Below are 20,931 nucleotides of genomic sequence, written 5' to 3'. Positions count from 1 at the left end.
GTTATAAACCTGTGGTAATCTTACAACATGGAAGTTTCTTCATTGCCAATGCCTTGGACATTTGAGCATTGGGCCAATGCAGGCCATGCATGTTGTGTGTGGGAGTGATGACAACCTGTGAAGTTGCCCGTTGCCTTCGTCTCCAGGTCAGAGGCAATTTGGCACTGCCGTCTTTGATTTTGCACAATTTCTAGTCACCAAACCACAAGTACAGTATGTTTTTTTGTGTGTGCGTGTATGTCATACATACATCTGAAATGGAGAGCCACCTCTTACAGCGATGGTACCAAGCTCCTTGGTTGTCCAGTGGCTGCAGTGCTTGGGCAGCTACTAGTCAGCTTCAACCTCACTGCATACAACATGCTGGTACTTGTTCTCATTGCCATGGCCCTCCTTGCCTCCTTTCTCCTACCAATGCCACAGCAGAGTATGTTCTTTCATTGCAGACATGCTGCAAAAAAAAACAAACTTGGGGGTCTGGAACTCATTCCTCAAGCGAGCCATTGAATTTTTTCAACCAGGTGTTCACTGGTCGCAGCAGTCTGCTAAATGTGTTTGCTTTTATTTTGGATGCTTATGATTTATTGCTGCTGTTTTTGGACTGCATGTCATTTGTCGGATAACACAAAGAAAGGAAGAAAAAAATTATTAAACCCTCCAGACAAAAATGATTCATAATTCAATCCAGTTTCCTGCAGGATCAAAAAAAATATCTACCTAACCTACCGTAACTTGATATGCACAAAATGTGATTAAAATTCCCCCCCAAAATTCTTGTTTCATTCTGACCATGGATAAGAATCATCATCATGCATGGTGAAAAAGTCATTACTCATTGCAACAAACATTAAAAATGAAATTTTTATATATTTATATAAACAGCACAAATATTTTCATACATCAATATAAATGAATGATTTGGTCAATTCTTGAAACTCTTTAATATATATATATATACTTTCTATATACATATTAACTTAACTTAAAATAGTCTTTATCCCCGATGCAAGTGGTTGTCAGTTCATATGCTTATTCCGGTCTGGATGTGGATGACATTGTGCGCCAGGCCTGTTTTGTGCAGGCGTGGCCTGGCAGAGAGCATTGTAGCATTCTTTCTCTCGTCACGAGAACATGCATTGTTTATCCGGTTAAGTGAAAAGTTTTTTTTTTTTTTTGTTGCTCAAATAAACTGTTAGGCTCTTGGCAGATAAAGCAACTGGCAGAACCCATTGGCTTTGCCAAGAAATAGTTCTGTTATAACAAACCTTGTGTACAAATACTGATATGCACAAAGAGTAGATTTGCTGGGGGAAACAATATTCACAGAATTTTAGCATAAAGATTGACTACTGCTTGCGAACAAACTCTTACTTTGAGCCAGTTTGATGCGGATCAACCCCTCCCTCTGCACTCACATTTACATTATTTTGTCACCATACAGTGTCATGACTTTCCCACCTCAGAACGGTCAATTTGCAAAACAAATCTATACAAACATTGCGCTTTCAAGCTACCTGTGAAACAAAACAGTGAAATAGATGCAAGCGCCATCAGTCGACCCTGAAGAGGAGCTGATATGATGGAATGCTATAAGAAGGGATTCGATGAAGCGCCCCCTGCTGGATATTGCGCCGCTGAACCAGCACCCTAGAAGAGATACATGCACACAAATCAATAACCAGCTGTTGATGAGAGGGACGATTAAGATAATCAATCCAAAAACTGCAAGTAACAGTGTGGGGTCTCTGGGTTCATACACTTTTTTAAATAATTAAATATTTTGCAGTAGAATGTACCACAGAAAATACTGATTCTGATAAGAAACTCCAGGTTTTATTGCAAATCTGTTGGGGCTGTATGTTGAATGCTGTACATAAACAAAAAAACACTATTTACACTTCCAAAATTCAATAATTTACTGTTACCGACAAGTATTTTCAAGAATTTCAAGCACCCTTGAGAGGCCTGAGATGAGATGTGAGCAAGAAATATTGACTGACATTTGCATTTTCTTTCATGTAAAGAAATAACACAATAATCCTGTGTTGAGATGATGCTGAAGAGTCTTATGACATAAAGTGATATTACTACAACTGTATGTGAAATATTACATTTAGACAAATTTAATGTAACACTGATTTGTCTCACTAACCAGAAAAGGGTTACTGGAGACCACTGGTCCAGCCATCACCTGCCCAAAAGGAGTTACCACTGGCTTGCTCTGGCCAAAGACTGAAAATCCTCCACCTGCACAAGTACATATTTATCCACTTTCTTTGCACCGTCTATTTTTAGCTTTAGCAGTTATTAGTGCACGTTATCCATACACACACACACCATTGAGTTGCTGGGGGTACGCTGTAGGTTGCGAGTAAGGCAGCTGGCCAGGAAAAGGCTGCTGAAAGGTTCCACTAAAGCTGGTCGGGAGGTTGTAGCCTGAAGCGTTTCCAAATCCAGCAGGCATACTCATGGAGGCTGTCCCAAAGGAGGCTGCAACAGAGAAGGATAGCAACAGGTTAACTATTGTAGGTCTTCTTTTTGGAATCTGACAACTCACCGTGCCATCAGTAATTTGAGCCTGTTTTCCGCTGCATGGTATCTACACAGATTGGTGTGGTTGTACTTGCTATTGATGTATTTGCACTTTCAAATTCAGGTACCATGAGGTATGATTTCACTAAGGTCTGTATCTTTTCTTGGCAGCGGGGGGTCTCAGCAGATTGTACCGATTCAATTTGGGTGACATAAAACCACTGCCGGTCACTCATCGGTTGAGAAGATTTGTGACTCACCGAACCCCTGGGGTTTGATCGAACTTAGGTGGGTTAGGATGGACGGTATGGTTTTAATTTTTTTTTTTTTAAATTCCAATAGGACGTGATATGTTTATGCAACTGTCTTTTCAAAAAATGGGGCAGGGCATAGATTGTGTGCTGATGAATGTTGGGGTGATGGGGACTTTTTATTTTGATTGGGAAACAATATTTTGTCTACTGTGCTGAGACTGTTTTAATTCTTTAAAATAACCTCCCAAGGATTTTGAACAACATGAAGTATACATGCAAGTTCAATTGTGTCCACGCATTGTAAGTCACTGATCATTGCCTCCATGGTAACGAAAAAGGGACACTTCTTACCATGCTTCTTACAAAAGTGTCACGAAGAGAGGACAAGTAGTGGATAGGCGAAGAGGACGTCAAAGCCATGCTCGTTGCTAAGCTATGATTTGGTGAAACAATACACTTGTCACATAGGTCTGGCTGGAACCATGATTTCACAGAGCGTAACCAATTTGGAACAACAAAACAACAGGCCAATTAATACGCGTTTATTGATCTGAATATAAAATAATACAGGTCCACACAAGATGCCGCGTCTGAGCTGGAAATTAATTAATACGTCACTGCACATGTGACTTCAGAGTATGGGCATGTTAAAAGTGTATTATTATTATTAATAAATATTTGTAAGATAACATTTATTAGTCCCACAATGGGGAAATTTGCATCGTTTCAGCGGCAAGTGTGGCTAGAGGAAATATAAATACGTTATATAAATAGCATGCAAGAGAAGATATGTACATTGCACAAAATAGAAACCAAAATATTGTTCTTACATATACTATCCTATTCAATCTATCAGCAATGTTTATTTGTTTGTTTACAAAATAGCGTGCTGAGATTTAATTTTGTTTGCGATCTGATTAATATCCTTTAATAAATAAATAAATTCATATTTTTTTAACCAGGGTTGAAAACAAAAGTTGGCAAACTGCGAATTAATCCATAGAGACATATTTTTGCAAAGATGTATTCAAATGACAAAAGACAAGATTGTTTCCTGATTTAATTCCAAAAGAGTTTTGAAAACATGGAAATTCAGACAAATTTGGACAAACTGTTCAGGAAGCGAATTTGTATAGGTTGGCAGCTCTGTATAATTGAGCAAAATCTTCCACTTCTGCAGGACAAGGAAAACATGCACTCACTCAAACATTGACTAACCTGCTGCTGCTGCCGCCGCCGCCGCCGCACTTGCAGCTCTGCTGTTGTTCTGGAATGGGTTGGTCGGTCCGGCTGCAACACCAGCAGCTACAAAGGGATTATTTGGCTGGGCTGCTAAACAGAGGTATAAGCAGGATATACAGTATATGTATACAGTGAAACATCGATAAAATGGACCCCGATATAACGGATATTGGATAAAAGGGGGCGGCACGGTGGACGACTTGTTAGAGCATCTGCCTCACAGTTCTGAGGACCGGGGTTCAATCCCCGGCCCCGCCTGTGTGGAGTTTGCATGTTCTCCCCGTGCCTGCGTGGGTTTTCTCCGGGCACTCCGGTTTCCTCCCACATCCCAAAAACATGCATGCTAGGTTAATTGACAACTCTAAATTGCCCGTAGGTGTGAATGTGAGTGCGACTGGTTGTTTGTTTGAATGTGCCCTGTGATTGGCTGGCAACCAGTTCAGGGTGTGTACCCCGCCTCCTGCCCGATGATAGCTGGGCAGAGAATGGGACTAACATATTTCCGGGTCACAGATATACAAAAAAATCAAAATCAAAATAGATCCAATTCCAAAGACGTGCCTCCCGTGCCTACCATGTGGTGGTGGTTATTTCTATTGTCTATTGTGCCGTACAGCGCATGCAGAGAGCACGCGATATCTATCTATATTTTAGGGGTGGGACTTGACAAGCCTTGCCTTGCCTTGATAAGCATAGTTTTGTGCAAAAAGGAGTTTTCATACCACCGAAGTACTTCAACTCTCCAACATGAGATCCAGCTTTTCAACTGCCACACAGAAAACATTTAAAGGCAATACAGTTCTTTAAAAAAAGAACTTTCCTAAAATGGCCTTCAACTTTAGGTCTATTTAATTTTGGCCAGGGATATCTTCGATGGGTTTTTGTGAGGTTTGACATTTAAATGCAATTAAATATTTTTTTCCCCACAGTTAACAGTATTCCTGTCTTTGTCAATTATTTAAATCAGTCGTCAACTAAAATCAATTTAAATCATGTTGGTTTCTCGGACAAATATTGTTATACGATGAAAATGCGCTTAATAGAGATTCATTCATTACAAAGCCTGTAATCACATTATTTTAATCGAGTCCCACCCCTTATTTATATTTAAAATATCTCAGGGTTAGTTATTAACGCCCAGAATCAGAATTAAAGCTCAGAATCATGCTTACAGGATATCAACAGCAAGGTCCCAGAGATTTCTTAAGCATTATAGACGCTTTGAAGTGCAAATGTACCCAAAAAACTGCAAAATGCATTAAAATGATTGTTGGTTTACTCACCCCCAAAGGTTTGAGCCATACCAGGTAGTACGTGTTGTGCTTGGGTTGTGGATACTCCAGTCTCTGAGCTGAATGAAACCCTACCCAAGACCAAATACCAAATAAGACTTGGTTATTCAAAACTGCCAGAATGGTAACTGTGAAAACCAGCACTATGTCTCACCCCTGTGTGCTGCTGCTGCTGTTGTAAACACTAGAGGTGGTGGCTGAGGGGCCAAAAACTGTATCAAGTTCAACTAAAGCAGCATAGCGGTCCCCTCCTGTTCCTGGTGCTGGCTGGTTTTGAGACACCCCAGAAACTGAACTCACCCCAGCAGGAATAGCGCCCCCTGGAAGAGAAACACACATACACACACAACAACAAGGCTTAGTGGGCTCCGCTTCGCGCAACTAATTTCAACCAATCAAAGAGGTTTCTTTGCATTTTGAAGCTCAGGGCGAAAAAGGTCTGGAAACACCTGCCATATATAACCTATTAAAAATAGCGGGGAATAAATGATCAAACACAGAACGTCAGCTTTTCTAAATGAAATACAGTCGCTAATTGAACCATAGCACCGTGAGGCTCACAGCCAAGGAACTGGAGGAAAAAAAAAAAGATAGCCCTCCTCAGAGTGTAACTGTACCTTTGGCTTAGCTATAGATACAGAATTAATAACTAAAACATATCAGCCCTGACTCGCCACCAAATTTATTTTAGTTTTCTTTTTTCATACAAACAACAATCGCTAATCCAAATAACTGAGCTCGATGAAACAGGCTAGGCAGGAGAGGTTTACCTTGCTCTGTTTTGCCAGAGCTAAACACGTTATCCAGGTCAGCAAGAGCTGCGTATTTATCGGCAGGGACACTAGTACTCTGTACAGTGTCCCTGCCCGCTCCTGTGGAGTTACTCTGGGAGGACGAACTGAAGGATCCAAAGTCAGCACTACATGATTTGGGGAAGTTGTCAAAATGTGCAAAACTGGCATTTGCTAGTCCCCCTGAGGCACTGATGAAAGAGAGACATTGTAGAGTCATAAGGGGACCTGGATTGTTGGTGCCCGGTGACAACATACAAGAGTGAGAAGACGACTCGTAAAGTTGGGGAGGATTCAGGCTTGACTGGACAGTGTATTCTACATTGCATCCTCTGTGCTCAGTTATGGGATGTGCAGAACGGCATCTTTTGTAATATGCACGTTACAACTGGGTTTAGCGCCAAACTGCAAAATCAAGCAAGAGTTACAAACAAAACCAAACGGACGAAATAACGATGTCATCTACGCTCCTGCACCGGATCAGAATGCTTTTTGGCAGTTTTCAGCTTCGGTCAGATGGCCACCATTTGATGCAATGTCCACAATATTTCTGTGCAGTGACTATAATAATGCAGGCTGATAATCAGTTTTCAACAAGTGAAATTGTAACACGTCCTCTAAGTTTACATACAGAGCTTGAAGCTAGAACATACAAATACAATTGCAAGAATATGTATGTGAACCCTTTGGAATTATCTGTATTTCTGCATAAATCGGCCATAAAATATGATCTGATCCTCATTTAAGTCGCAACAATAGAGAAACAAACTAATTCCATCATTATTCACTTCTCATAAAAGGTTCTAGATAATTGGCTTTCAGGTGAAAATTTCAAAATGGACCAAAAATGCATTATACAGTATCATTTACAGGACGTGAACTCCATTTGACCTTCTATAAACTTTTGAAAGCAAACTTCTAATTGTTAAACGTTTCAGTACTTTCTGCACAACGTGCTGTTCTCTAACAAGGAGCTAAATGGCAAAATAATTTTTCCACCCTGTACCAGTGAATGTTCACATGGTATGTCCAAAACAAACATGAGGACATTCGTGTGGTATTAGTTTATGGAGACTGCGTTTGTCTATTATTGTGACTTCGATTAAGAAAAGGTCACATTTTAATGACCCGCTTATGCAGTATTTCTCATGGGTTCACATGTTTTCTTGCAACTGTACAGACAAGAGGCGAAAGCTGACAACACATTACACTTTGGGTAATGAAAGAGGCCAAACCCAGAGTGAGACTTACTGAATGCAACCTGGAGAGGCAGAGCAAACTCACATATACTGCGGCTGGATGAGAGGACAGTGAATGCTGGCAGCCCCAAAAGCAGCAATTGATAGAAATCAAAAAGGGAAGGTGGAAAATGAGTAATGGGGCAATGTAAGGTGACGAAACACAAATTAAACCAGAAGCAGAAAATTATTTAAAAAAAACAAAAAACTAAGCTGCTGAAACAAACCGGCAGAACACACAATGAAGGCAAGGCAGACTGTGCAATGATAATCTAAGTCTGTGAGAGGGAGATCATCTAACAAATCTTTAATGGTGAGATTTTATGTATTAATAAAGTCACCGCATGGATCTCCACCCTGCAAAAAGGACAAGTTTGGGAGCTCCACTAGAGGCCGCTGTTGTACATGAGGTTTAAGCGGTCACTCATCAAGTGCATGCGAGAACGAACAGGTGCTCCGTGAAGTTGGTCATCATGACACATGGACTTTGTGCCCATTACTGCATAGCTTGTAGGCAAACCGTGATCAGTGTAGTGATAATAGAAGACATCTGCATCGTCCTATATTGAAAATTAGTCTTATTGTTATCCTAAACATTCAAAGCCACTCAACTGAACTATATTTATATAGCTTTTTAATGAACCACAGCTGACAAAAAGCACCGTAATATAGAACTCCTTTATCCATGCGTCCATCAATCTTCTATACTGCTTGTCTACATTTGGGTCACGAGTGAGCCTGAAAGCTATCCAAGCAAACTTTGGGCAAAAGCCTGGTTGCAAACTAGACTGGTCAACCATCACATCACAGGGCACACACATTTATATTCACACCTATGCAAAATTTAGTCCTCAATTAACTTTTTGAATGCGAGAGAAAGCCAGAGTGCTTGGAGTAAACCTATGCAAGCAGAGGGAGATCATGCAAATGCCACCGCACAACATCAGAACAGTAAAGCAGAAGTGCCAATCATAAATATGTTACACAAGAGCTGTTATTTTCATCAGAATTATTTCAAAGATTCAGCACATGCCTTGAGACGTATCCAAACCAAGTAGTTATGTTTTGTGCATTCTTAAATTAAAGCCATCAGAAAAGCCACAAAATATTCGCTATACACTTCTTGCATTATTCCTTTGATATTATGTGTCCAGCGAAGGCAACTTGCTCTACCTGTGCTTGAGGCTGCGAATGGGGCTTGGGGTGCTGAAGGGAAACCACACATTGACCCAGGAGTGCTCCCGAATGCATCAAAATTAGCAAAGCCTGCATTTGTGTTGGCATTCTGTGCCGCTGGAGTAGGGGTCACGATGATGTTCACACAGGCAGACCAACAAAGACAATGAGAGGAGAATGACATTTAACATAGTAAACAACATGGATGAGACTGAAAAAACACACAGGATTATGGGATAAATGTGAGAGATAATCAGGGATGGGATGCCATGTGATCTTTCATGCAGAGCAGCATTAAAAGCTGACAATTAAGTATGTAGACATGGAATGATTGTATATCACTAACTTTCATGGTCTCCAAAATGGCATTCCAGCTAAGAATTTTCAACATCCTGAACGGTTTTATTTAAGTAGCAACGTGACAAGATTAATTAAAAAAAAAAAAATAAATAAATTTTTTAAATGCCGAGTCTGGTTGGAACGGCCACTTCAAATTTAGTAAAATTCACCAAATAGTTTGAAAATCGGACAATGGATTTGGGAGAAATGGAGATTTTTGTGTGGGAAAAACTGCCTTTTTGGGCAACGTTTTTGTGTGATATTGCCAATAGAAGATCTGGTCAAAAAGCACCCCCAAATTCGAATAAAACGGTATAACTTCATTATATCTCTTCAATCCTTTGATTTCATTTGCTACCCTTTCTCCGATTGGCCGTCAAGTTTCAGTGAAAAATATTCACCAATAAGTTTGTAAGGGCTGCAAACTCTGAGAAGGTCTCCAAGTGGCTTTATCAAAATGAACATGATATTTCAAAAGGTGTCGGTGTCACTCCCCCCCCCCCCCCCCCCCCCCCCCCAAAAAAAAAGATTGAAATGGTGTAAACTTGCCTTTAAATAGTCTAAATGGAACATTATTTGTGAGAAGACTAGTGTGGCCAGTAGAATAGTTTGTGTACTTCAGTAATCAACTGTTTTTTCCCCTGAATTTATTTGTCATGGATGATTTTTGAGGCATTTGAAGTGCTTGTTGCAAATCTTTTAGAAAATTCCACAAGGATGGCATCCACTTTTCACGTTACTAATTCAAGTTACAATTACATCAATGATCCCTTACTTGTGTGGTTGTTGAAATGTGCAAAGTTTGCAAAACTTGAGCTGGCGCCTGCACTCATTTTTGGCGGGGCAGCAAAGATGTCTCCACCCAGGTCACTGAGGAGGTCAAACTTCTTGTCATGCTGTTGATGGGTTTGTCCGCGGCTGATCACTGGAGACTGGCAGAGACAAGAGACGTAACTTTAAACAGGCATGCCTTACGGAAAGTGATAAAGAGCACTAAACCTTGAGGTAACCCTGCAACCAATGAAATCCAACAATAGTGTGTCCAAAATTGGTCCGTTACAGAGATGTGAACTCAGATTTGATTGAAAGTTATTAACAATGTTTATTATTGTTGTGCAGAAGTACATCGTTTAATTTGCTGAGTGGTTATAAATATTGTCGATATCAAGTAGAAAATAAGTTTACCAAAAATATTACAATAAAATCATTACTTTGACCCTTTTTCCCCATACTTACAACCATAGGGGTGACACAGTTACAAATTCAGCTCATGTACATTTGTCCGTACTTAAATCTTACCTGATTAGGTGGCGTGTTCTTGCTGAGATGTAGGGTCAGAGCAGAGTCCCCCAGGAGGGATTTAAGAGGTCTAACCTCAGGTGTGCTGCTGGTGCTGCTGTTTGAGGAGCCAGAGATAGACGCGTGGACAGATGCTACTCCCTTGGCCTGCTCAGGAGGTACATACCTGCACACAACAAACCAACCAGCATTAGCAAGATAAACAAAAAAGAAATATTCACCTCAATCATTTTCAAATTTCAAGGGTATGATTGTGTTGTTGATACTTTCGGCTTGTCCGATCAGTGGTCCAGGGGTCAGCGAATCACTTGCAAGATTTGTTTGGCACAGTATTTACACTGGATGCCCTTCTGACGCAACCAACCCATTTTTACCGTGGGACCTGCCATGGCTGGTATTTGAGGCATTGGGTGGGAATAGAACCCGGTGTCGTCTATGTGACTTGTGTGTAACTTTCAAGAAGTGTCTTACCATCTCTTCTTCTCATATTTTTCTTGAAGAAACTCCTTGACTTTCTGTGGTTCTCTGAAATCTGGTGCTGATGATGATTTCCCATCATGTAGGCCTAACCAGATCTGTCTACATACCTGAAACATACACAATAGCAAAATAATTGATTCTAAATAGGCTTTCAAAACATTATATCAAAGGGGACTGTGCTGATCGAAATTTTCCATCCACGAAAAAGGGTATTGAGGACGACCAAATGGGCACATCGCACACATTGGGTAAAAAGTGGGTGGGCACACTGGTGTGTGCTTTGCAGTCGCTTTATTAGAATCCAGACTAAACTTGCAGCCACCCCCTCGTTCGCTGGTGTCAACCTCAAGGCCCAGGGGCCAGAGTCGGCCCGCCACATCGCTTACTGTGGCGCACTCGAGCAAATAAAATGTTTACTTCATGTCTACTTTGAAATGTTTGCTGAATAACTCCCATGACAGTGTCGTGTGAAACGTGAGGATGGCGACCCCAAGTGGACAACAATATCAGCACATCATATCCACATTTTGTTGCTTTACAATGCAAAATCAATTTTCATCAGATTTCAGGTAGAATAATTACGGTTTTTTTAAATGTACTTGTCCAGTAAGTTTTGTCGGGGTTAAACACACTCTTAGCTTGAAGTTAAGACTTCTGCCATATCTTATTTTGGTGCGCTCACATGCATGCACGTGGAAACACGACTGCAATCTATGCCAAGTGTCTCTATGGACAGACAGAAGGCCACTTGAAGCCTGTAGTATTTATAAAACAGCTCCAGAGGATTTATGACTGCTCTAACCTTGAGTCTGCTGCTTTGCTACAGCTTTAAATAGACTCCACCTCCCAAGTGGTAATGTTTTATTTTATACTCCTTTTTTCAGAAATGACTGCTGAATAATGATATAGTTTGGGTGTCCAGTATATCAATAATGTGAGTATGGGTGAAGAGAAGCGATTCAAATGATTAACTGAAACTGCAAATTGCAAAGGCGCCCCAGTTTGGTAAGGGTGAAACAAATAAGAGCACTGTAGTTGATGCTTGGTAAGGATGGCCATTAAACAATGTGAAATGACAGTGTATAGAAGAAAGCCCAGCTTCACATTCTGAGCTAAACTTATTAACATTCAAATTTCCCATAAACTGCCATATATTATATGAGAACAAGGAATTAGTCAAAGGTGATGCGGTTAAACGTGACCCGAATGTTGTGTGTAAACTTGACGAACAAGACTCAGCTCCAGCTCTGTTTGTAACACTGGCATTACAAGAATGGCCCATTTTACTCAACTACGAATGTGACTGGAATTTCCTATTCTTTTATTCCACTTTCAACAGACATAAACACCACAATGGTAAGAGCTATGTTTAGGCTCACCATCGCCATGATGAAGAAATAAGGTAGACACATACTGGTAGCACATTGATGCTGCACCGAGAGCTTGAAATTCACTGTAGCCACGATTCAATGAATGTTGGCTGTTACTAAATGATTCATGTACTCATTTGATGTTGAAGAATGTGTGGGTGTGGCCTGATACTACAAGACAAAAAAAATGTTTAGCTTTATATTTCATGCTGATTGCATGTTAAATCCACATCTTTTGGTTCTACTTAGTATGGGTGCGCAGTTTTAACAGTGTAGCTGGTATATATTTGACAGATGGTCTAGATTTGGACTCTACTGACCAATCACGATAACACTTGTTGATGACGTCATTGTATCTGCCTCAGTATAAAAATGGCTCAAGCATGTTTGACCATGAAATGAAAGCCCCTTTAAAACTTTTTTTTTTTTTTTTTACTTTAACAGCCAAAACCTACCTCATTCCCGTTTTTCTGTAGAAATTCTATTTCTTGTTGTGTGAAGGTAGTCATGGAGATAGACTTGACTCTGTTGGGTGGATTCAGTCCTCGTCTGTGGAAGAAAACAAACAAAAAAAAAAAGTAAAAAATGATATATATATTTTTTTAAATTAAAATCGCAGAAATCAATTTTAATGGAATATTGTGCACAATTTCTAGAAGACGATATATAGCTTGAAACATTAACAGACAAACAAAACTAAGTGGAGAAGGAAAATTAGTAGTGAAGATCAAAGTGGTTTCAAAATTGCAATAATGCTAGAGACTTTTACTGTACATAATATGGTAACTTGCATTAGGGCAGCAATCCAGCCAGATACTGCAGTTTTCCTGGCAGTTTACACTCACTTTGTAATACACAGTACCGTCACTTTTAGGACTGGGGCAGAGCAGAACAGCATCATCCAGAACATCAAGACTTAAATCACACAAGTCAGACCAACATGTTTTTTAAATATTGTTGGAATTCATTCTCACTGACACACTCAGCTAAGTTATTAACAGACAGACAACTGGATGCATTAATTCTTAATTTTACACTTGCCCTTAAATGCAACGCCACCCACACACTTACCTCTGCTCAATACATTTTGCAATCAGTTATCTTGTCTTATGAAAACTATAAGATACTGTAACATTGTTTCAGTTCTACCAGTTCCGGCATAATATATTTAATTATTGTTAAACCAGAGCTGCAGTAAAATGTTTGATTAACTTTCTACTTGAGTCATTGCTTACTTTATGTTAATGCTGATGACAGACAGTGAGTTCTAATCAATAAAACATCCCTTTCCACATGCTTTTGCATTATGATATTTTAATTTAAAAAAATGCTTAGCTTTCACTATCGTGTCATACTGGTAGAGATATCGGACATGAATGTCGAAACATGAAATTTTGTCCATTTCGTTCAGCCCGACCTGGCAGTACACGACTGTCAATATTCCATAGGTTATAACAAAGCACTGTTGAGTCGTAGTGTCTTAACAGTTGCAGAATCACATATTGCACAATACAATAATGACGACGTTAGTCACTACTGCACAGCAGACCACAGCAGCCAGGGAAAATACAGCTCATTTGCATATTATCACAGCTAAAGGGTGAGAAAACCTGGCACTTTCACAACAGAGAAGTTCTGCTGTTCGACGAATCCCGACATTATAGTTCTATTACACTAGAACTATAATGTTTTCCTGATATGTAAAGTATTCATTTAGAAGATGTAAAATTATGTCTGTTATTATGAGGGTGTTTTTTTTTTTTTTTGATGCATCACAATCTTATCAGTTGGATGGTTGGCAAAACAGATTCTATAGATGACTTGTATGCATGTAAATTTAAATTGGTCAAGTGGGGTTACTTCCTGCCAAGTATAAATCTCAAAAAATAGACATTGTGAATAGTTCCTCAAGGAAAAGCCTCCATCTTCATCAGGAATGTGTTTACATTAAGGATTCCAGCTCCACCCAGAGTAACCACAATTATTGGGGGAGACAGAACGTAGTGGTACTCTCGTAGTAAGTCTCAACATGTAAACAATATTCCCAAAAATGTGTGTGAATTAATCAAAACCATAACTAGGACACATGGAAGCAATGTTTCAACTTCTGCAATATTAACAGCGAAATAATACCAATTAAATGTGTATTCGGTCACCACGTTGGGGAGAATTAAAGTGAGTTCTGTAGATACTCAAAGTTACATGTTAAGACGGCAGACAAAAGCTCAAGTTGTAGCTTGCATGATCCCATCTTCTTTGCGGGTCGCAACACGAAAACAAGATCTCTCCACCACTTCCTGTTGCACGTGCACATCACATGCTGGTTACGACACAGAATGCAATCAAATCAGGCTTCATACAATATGCAGACAGTGTGTGCGTGACTTTTGACACTAAAAATAAGAACTTACAACTTGAAATGATAACACAGTTCTATTATTGTTGCTCAGCTTTAACAGACATCAGTAAACTCCTTCCATTTGTATGACTGTCATTAATATTAAAACATTACGTAAAAATGCCTGTACAGTTCATAAAGGTTTTAGGATGGCAACAGTTGGAACATTATTTCCTAAAAGAAAAACAGGTCCTCAAGTGTCACCTCAAATGTTCCATTGAGCATTACAGGGTAAATGTAGGTGGGGATGAGAAAAAACGCAACATCGTGGTAGGACACAGTTTTGACCACAATGGAAGAGCTGATGAGATCTTTGACCGTGTGAATTTTTCCAAGATACTGTTCTAATTCACACCAGGGGCAAAAACAAAACTTTATAAAGAACACAAATATTATCAAAACAATACTTGAAGAAACAATGCACTTTTTATTTTTACCTTAAATAAAACCATTTTGATCGAACACTGACTTCACAACGTATTAAGGAAGATACTGCTATAACCCCTCTCCCTGAGCCGAGGGCTTTGTGTGTCCCACGATTCTAGGAGCTAAGTTGTCTAGGGCTTTATGCCTCTTGTAGGGTCACCCATGGCAAACAGGTCATAGGTGAGGGACCAGACAAAGCACGACTCTAAAATCCCCTATGATGTACAACAACTGGATTAAGTCTGGAGTCCTTGGAGGGGACTCCCTCGTTCGGCTGGGGGGCTCACGTGGCCAATGATAGTGAGACTTGGGAGGGCCGTGATCGGGACAAATGCAATCCCCCACCCCCCAACCAGAACCAGCGCGGTCTTCTGTTATTGGACTTTTGTGCTCATCAAGTCGTGCATATCATTTTGTCTTGTTTCCACAACACACAATCAACAATCCATGTTACACCATTGACCAAATTCATTACGCTCAATTAATTTGTATGCCCATCCCTGATATTGTTTTGTTTATTAGTATCAAATCCATGCATCCATCCATTCTCTACCGCTTATCCGGGTCGGGTCGCGGGGGCAGTAGCTTCAGCAGGGACGCCCAGACTTCCCTCTCAAATGTATCAAATGACTAGCATTAATAACAAAAAATTAAATACTGCAATTATATAATGTTAGTTACTTTTTAACATGCAGTGTCATCAATTTAGAGGGACTCAAGGATAAAAATAAATAAATAAAGTAACTTTTTTTTTTTTTTTTTTTTAAACAGTGCTGACTACATAAGCACCCACATGCAAATGCAGTACAAAAATGTTAAAGTCTTGTAAAGTGATGTTCTTCAACTAACAAATCGGGTGTGAAATTAAGACGTGTACATAATTGTCAAATGGAATAAGAGCGATTTCCATGAATCAGGAAGGATGTGGGCAAGCAATTGTCTTGAGTGATTAAGCAGAACAGGAAGGACAGATGAGCAGTTTATTGAGTTGCCTGATAAGAGGCTAATGTATTTTCCTCTAATTTATTGTTCCTTTCCAAATGGTTTCTTTTAGTAAACCTACCTTTATATATATATATATATATATATATATATATATATATATATAAAATACAATAATTCAACAATGTTAGCTGGCCTACACAAACAGACATTTGGACAAATGCCTACAAAGTTCGTACTTCATTTTTGGGGGGAAGTACAGGAAGTTGTTGATATTAACATCCTGACTCCTGACAGAAGTCTACACATTTTAGAAGGTTTATTGCTAAACAACAACAGGTTACTGTCTGCCATAACCTAGTGCAACAACAAGAACAACAACATCTTTTTTTAGCCGACCGCAGTAACTCCGACTCACCCGCAAGCATTCATTGTTCACATGCTCACCTCTCACATCACACTCAGGCCCTGTCCACACAGAAGCAGAGCCTATCTTTTTCTTATTCGTTTTTAGATTCAAGTTTAGAGATTAGAGTTTTTAACATATTTTCCACCAACAAGCCCAGGAACTTTTGAGTTCCTGGTAGCAGGAATTCCTGCTGTAGCAAAAGGTTCCAGTGGCCTGTGTGGTTTGTTTTTCCATCGCACTTATTAGATCAGGGCATCTTAAGCAAATGAAGCTGATGTTGCTCATTACTAACACCTACTGGATCGAAAATAAAATGCTGGTATTTCAAGTTTTCAATGTCCTATTTTATATCTTAATCTAAATGTCAAATATTTTTGATACCTTTAAAACCTAACCCTTTGTCCAGCTGAAGCAATTAAAATTGATTCTCATTAGCAATGCCAAACAGGCTGCAGACATTCTTAGAAGCAGGGAATTTTATTTCTACAGGTACATTTCAATAAATTGGGATATATTTATTCTATTTTATTGAGATGACATACCTAAATAGACTGTGCGACAGACGCTTGCAGATGACTATAGATGTGATTTATCAGCTGGAAAATCCTCAATTGTTACATAGTTCCACTACAAATTTGAGTGCAATAAATCACATCTGTCGTCATCTGGAGCAGATCTCGCCACTGAGCCCACGGCAGTGGCGGACCTCCTGGCGGCAGACGTCGCCACAGAGTCCGCCGCCGTGACTTGTAAACTTGGCGAGCACATAGTTGGTCCAGTCTGCTCCTTGTCCACCGAGTGCGGCTCAGTGGGAAAATCTAAAGATTGATGCTTGCTTGGAAGCCTCACACTGCTCAGCCCCGGCTGAGGAAGACGCACACCCCCGCCTGGCCTCGGACCTCCGCTCCTTAGCGGAACACAGTCGGCCAGCGGCGGAAGATCTCTCCACGAGGTCTGCCACCGCCACGCTCGACCAGTGATTTGAAGTTTTGATTTTCAAATGCATTTTAATCCTCTTATTTCGACTCTTGCGTAACGCAGCGTAATGGCTCTGTGAATGAAAAAGTAACGCTGCCACAGGAAATCACCAAAAACAGAGAATAAGAAGCTCGCACGATGTAAACATGACAACAATGGCAAGAAATGCAAAGAGAGCAAGAAAAGACATGTAATAATTAGCAACTTTGGAAACACACCATCAAATATAGGTTCCTAGAGCTACAGTTTGCACACTGGTCCAAAGCTAAAGTTGGAAGTTAAAACTTTCACCCGCAGAAGTGGGTCCAGCTCAAAGGCGACCCTAATGAGGACAAGCGAATGGATGGACATCCACATTGTACAGGTGTACCTAATGAAGTGATGCGCGTGAGCAAAGTTTCATTCCAACAAGCCAAATCAGGTATGGTAAAAAGCATGGCCCACAGGCTACATACAGTACAAGCCTGCGTTCTTTAATCTGAGCATTGACATTATCAAGAGCCGTGTGAAATCTGTTGCATGAATTTATCAGTTTTTTTACTAAAATTATTTAATTTGGTTGAATTTACGTATTACTTATTCATCTATCATTAAATACTTGGTTAATCGATTTGCAATTTGCAAATAACAGAATAAAACTATTAGAGAGAGGAGGTGCTGCAGGAGTGTTACAATGTCACCAACTGGTTTTATGTTTTTTAAAGGAGAATACTTTTAGTTATACTGTATTTTAACATATTTTATTTTTACTGCTGTAATACTTGTATTTCCCCTGTGGGATCAATATCCTACAGTATATTTAACTAATAATAAAGTGTTTAAGTGAGAATAAATTAAGTATTATATATTAAAATAAAAAAATATAGAGTACTCAAATGGATAAAAAAAAATTTTTTAAATTTCAAACATAATCCTGCATTTTTCTGATTACTGCTCATTAACTGATTATTTGTGTTCCCTTTTGATGTTCAGTTTTAACACATTCACTGCTATTGACGGCTTTAGAAGTCAAATATCCACGTTAACTGGGAAGGCTGGCAGTGACTGAGTTAATATTCCAGTTGATTCACTGTACAGTTACAGTACACCAACACCGCAGCAGACCCTGCGAGATAGGGCTGTACAATTAATCCAATTTTAACCATGATCGCGAATAAGAGCCTGATCATCGGCGATTTAGTTCCCCATTTAAAACGCGTGCACTGCTGCATATGGAAACTGCTTCATTTGCAGCAGTACCCGAAACCAGCCACCAGGGGGGCGAACGTATGGTCAACGCTTCACGAAAGCCTGTCACTGCGCTCCCTGGCCGACTTCAAAATGAAAGCTTCAAATGGCATTGATGTCCAACGTAGTGATATATGAAACTTTTGATTTTGAAGTTGGCCCTCTCGGCACGTTGGCGGAGAGGCAGCATGTCACGGGAAGACCCTATTAATAATGGTTGTAGCTTCGACTTTTCGGCTGGCCTGGCCGCAGTGAAACAAAACGCAGAAGTAAATGGACAGGGAAATTACAACTGTGGAGTTTTTTGCAATCTGTGACCGTGCACGACTGACCAATGGTCAAGCAGAACGACGGAGATGTACCCTTCCTTGACAGTTGACTACATTGACGGGGATTTTCAAATGAAAAGTTGGTGCTTACAGCCTAATGTTACTGTATTTTATGCATTAACTGTGTTGGCTTCCATTAAGTTGCAAGGGTTAGTAATAGCATATTTATTCAGTTAGCCCTTGGTAAAGTAGATTTTTTTTGGGGGGGTACATTTATTTTTTACGATTATCCATCACTTATTGTTATTTAAAGATTCATTTTGCACTGAAAACTGTCACATATTGTTTGTTGAAAAGTATTGCAATAAAAATAAAGATTTTTCCCGAACATGAAGAATAATCATGACTAATAATCATGATTACAATATTGATCAAAATTATCGTGCAGCCCTATTCCGACTCAACTGTTGCACACACATTCATCACGAAAACGATGCTGAAACAAAATATCATGCAGCCCTACTTCTGAGTCTGCTTCATATTCAACGACATGTCAATTACAGGTTAGTCATACTATAGCTCCAGATAATTATTATTTGCGTAACAGATTAAACTGATTATGATTCAGTTACTGGTTTGGTCCACAACATGTCAGAGAATATGGGAAAATGTTGATCATTGTTTTCCAAAGTAAAAGCAGATGTTTGCAAATGTCTTATTTTGACCAAACATAAAAGATTATTAATCTGCTTTCATGAAGGACTACAGAAATCAGAGAACATTTACTCTTAAAAGGCTGAAATCAGAGGATTTGGACAATTCTAAGTTCGTGTCTCTAAACAATTAATTGATTATCAAAATAGCTTTCTATTAATTTTATCATGATTAGTTGTCAATTAATTAATTGTGACATCTATATTAAAACGAACTATGTTACATATTTTGCTTTTTCCCTTCCCCTTATTATACCGTGATGAGGGGACCCTCACTATCTTCTCATGGTGGAGGAAGTTCTCGAACTTCTGCTGGACGTGACCACAACTGTTCCAGCCACAAACACATCCTAGTGCTATCTGAAAGCTGAATTTGCCCGTCTGTGAATAGGAAGAAACGGAACGCCTCACTAATCCCAAATCCCAGGCCACACATGCTTGATTACACAACTGCACTGTCAAACTTGATCTCAAACACGTTTTTACTGTATATGCATTGAAGAGTCATAACATCCAAAAGGAGTGATTGCTGTGGTCAAGATTGTATCCTGTTAAAGCAGTACGTGCGTTTGCGACATTTGGCTAGCTCAGTTAGTGGGTTAGCTTTGATAAAATGTCACTTAGTTCACCCAGCTGCCACGAGAAGCCAAAGTCAAACAAGACGACTGTCAGTCAGCCCCACACTGACAATGTAACGTCAACAAATCCAGTTTAGAACTCTCGCCAACGTCTCTGTCGCTCGAGCAGTCGTTGTTAGCCAGTAGCTAGCATGCTAACTGCTCGTGGCAACCATATGTAAGGGTTAAGTGTTAACATTGCGGTGAGGTGCGGTGCGCCGTGTCCACGCCGCTAAGCTCGGGCGGCTTGGTAACTCACAGGATGCCGGAGCAGGAGGTGCACACGAAGGAGCCCACCGTCATGTTGGCGTAGGTCGGGCCGCGCTGGTCGCAGTCAAAGCACTTTCTGTTAGCGGGCAAACTCGTCATTTCCCTCAGCATCTTCAAGTGTTTCTCCTCTTGCTTTCGCTTCGCACTCGCCGCCATGATAAGGTCTATACGACGCGATTTGGGCGAGAAAGAAATACAAGGCGAGCTGATGTTTGAATACAAAACAGTGTGTGCTTTTTAATGGTTGCCGATCCGTTTAGCAGGCAGGGAGGGAGGGAAGGAAGGAAGAGGGGAGGTGAGCGGCTCGGTTGACAGGGCGGCCTCGCGACTCCACTAACAAGGAGTTTTGATGGTGCGTTTAGGGTACTCTTGAAAAAACAAGACTATTTCATTTTATGTAGTTTTCATCTCATTTTATTGTTTTTATAATTTTTTTATTGCATTGTGCAGCACTTCGGGAACCTTGTGTTTGTTTAAATTGTGCTATATAAATAAAGTGGATTGGATAATATATTAGTATCATGGGCAAATGATGTTGGCGAAGACTTGTTTTGCGTATTGTAGGTGTTTATTTTTTAATAACTAGTCAGGACTTGGTATTGACTTGTTCGGAGAAACGTTGGAATGCTGCAATAATGTACTCCTAAAATGACATGTACCAATTTGTCT

The 20,931-nt window shown here is 39.9% G+C and overlaps 1 protein-coding gene across 5 annotated transcripts; it reads right to left on the bottom strand.

Moving 5' to 3' along the window:
- Positions 1-847: 847 nt before the first annotated feature.
- Positions 848-20,612, bottom strand: agfg1a (ArfGAP with FG repeats 1a). Of its 5 annotated transcripts, none has more exons than XM_061782466.1 (13): positions 20,252-20,612; positions 12,469-12,562; positions 10,635-10,750; positions 10,164-10,329; positions 9,640-9,796; positions 8,521-8,642; positions 6,091-6,304; positions 5,475-5,640; positions 5,312-5,391; positions 4,005-4,115; positions 2,338-2,490; positions 2,153-2,247; positions 848-1,647 (listed from the first exon to the last, which is right to left on the bottom strand). In XM_061782466.1, exons 1-13 carry the CDS (start codon positions 20,416-20,418, stop codon positions 1,588-1,590), a joined length of 1,701 nt encoding a protein of 566 aa, XP_061638450.1. In that variant the 5' UTR covers positions 20,419-20,612; the 3' UTR covers positions 848-1,587. The 5 variants fall into 5 exon arrangements, with proteins under 5 accessions (XP_061638450.1, XP_061638451.1, XP_061638449.1 ...); XM_061782467.1 differs by having other exon boundaries at positions 4,005-4,091; XM_061782465.1 differs by having other exon boundaries at positions 4,005-4,118; positions 20,252-20,611.
- Between the last annotated feature and the right edge of the window lie 319 nt (positions 20,613-20,931).

This window comes from Phyllopteryx taeniolatus, chromosome 8, assembly GCF_024500385.1.
Source record: "Phyllopteryx taeniolatus isolate TA_2022b chromosome 8, UOR_Ptae_1.2, whole genome shotgun sequence".
Lineage (NCBI taxonomy): Eukaryota > Metazoa > Chordata > Actinopteri > Syngnathiformes > Syngnathidae > Phyllopteryx > Phyllopteryx taeniolatus.
This window is presented reverse-complemented; position numbering and strand designations above follow the sequence as displayed.

Coding starts and splice junctions, on each gene's coding strand:
- agfg1a (XM_061782465.1), bottom strand. CDS start 20,418: ATGGCGGCGAGTGCGAAGCGAAAGCAAGAGGAGAAACACTTGAAGATG. Junction 10,330..10,634: donor AAATATGAGAAGAAGAGATG/GTAAGACACTTC, acceptor TGTTGTGTGCAG/GTATGTACCTCCTGAGCAGG. Junction 8,643..9,639: donor ACATTTCAACAACCACACAA/GTAAGGGATCAT, acceptor CCCCTACTCCAG/CGGCACAGAATGCCAACACA.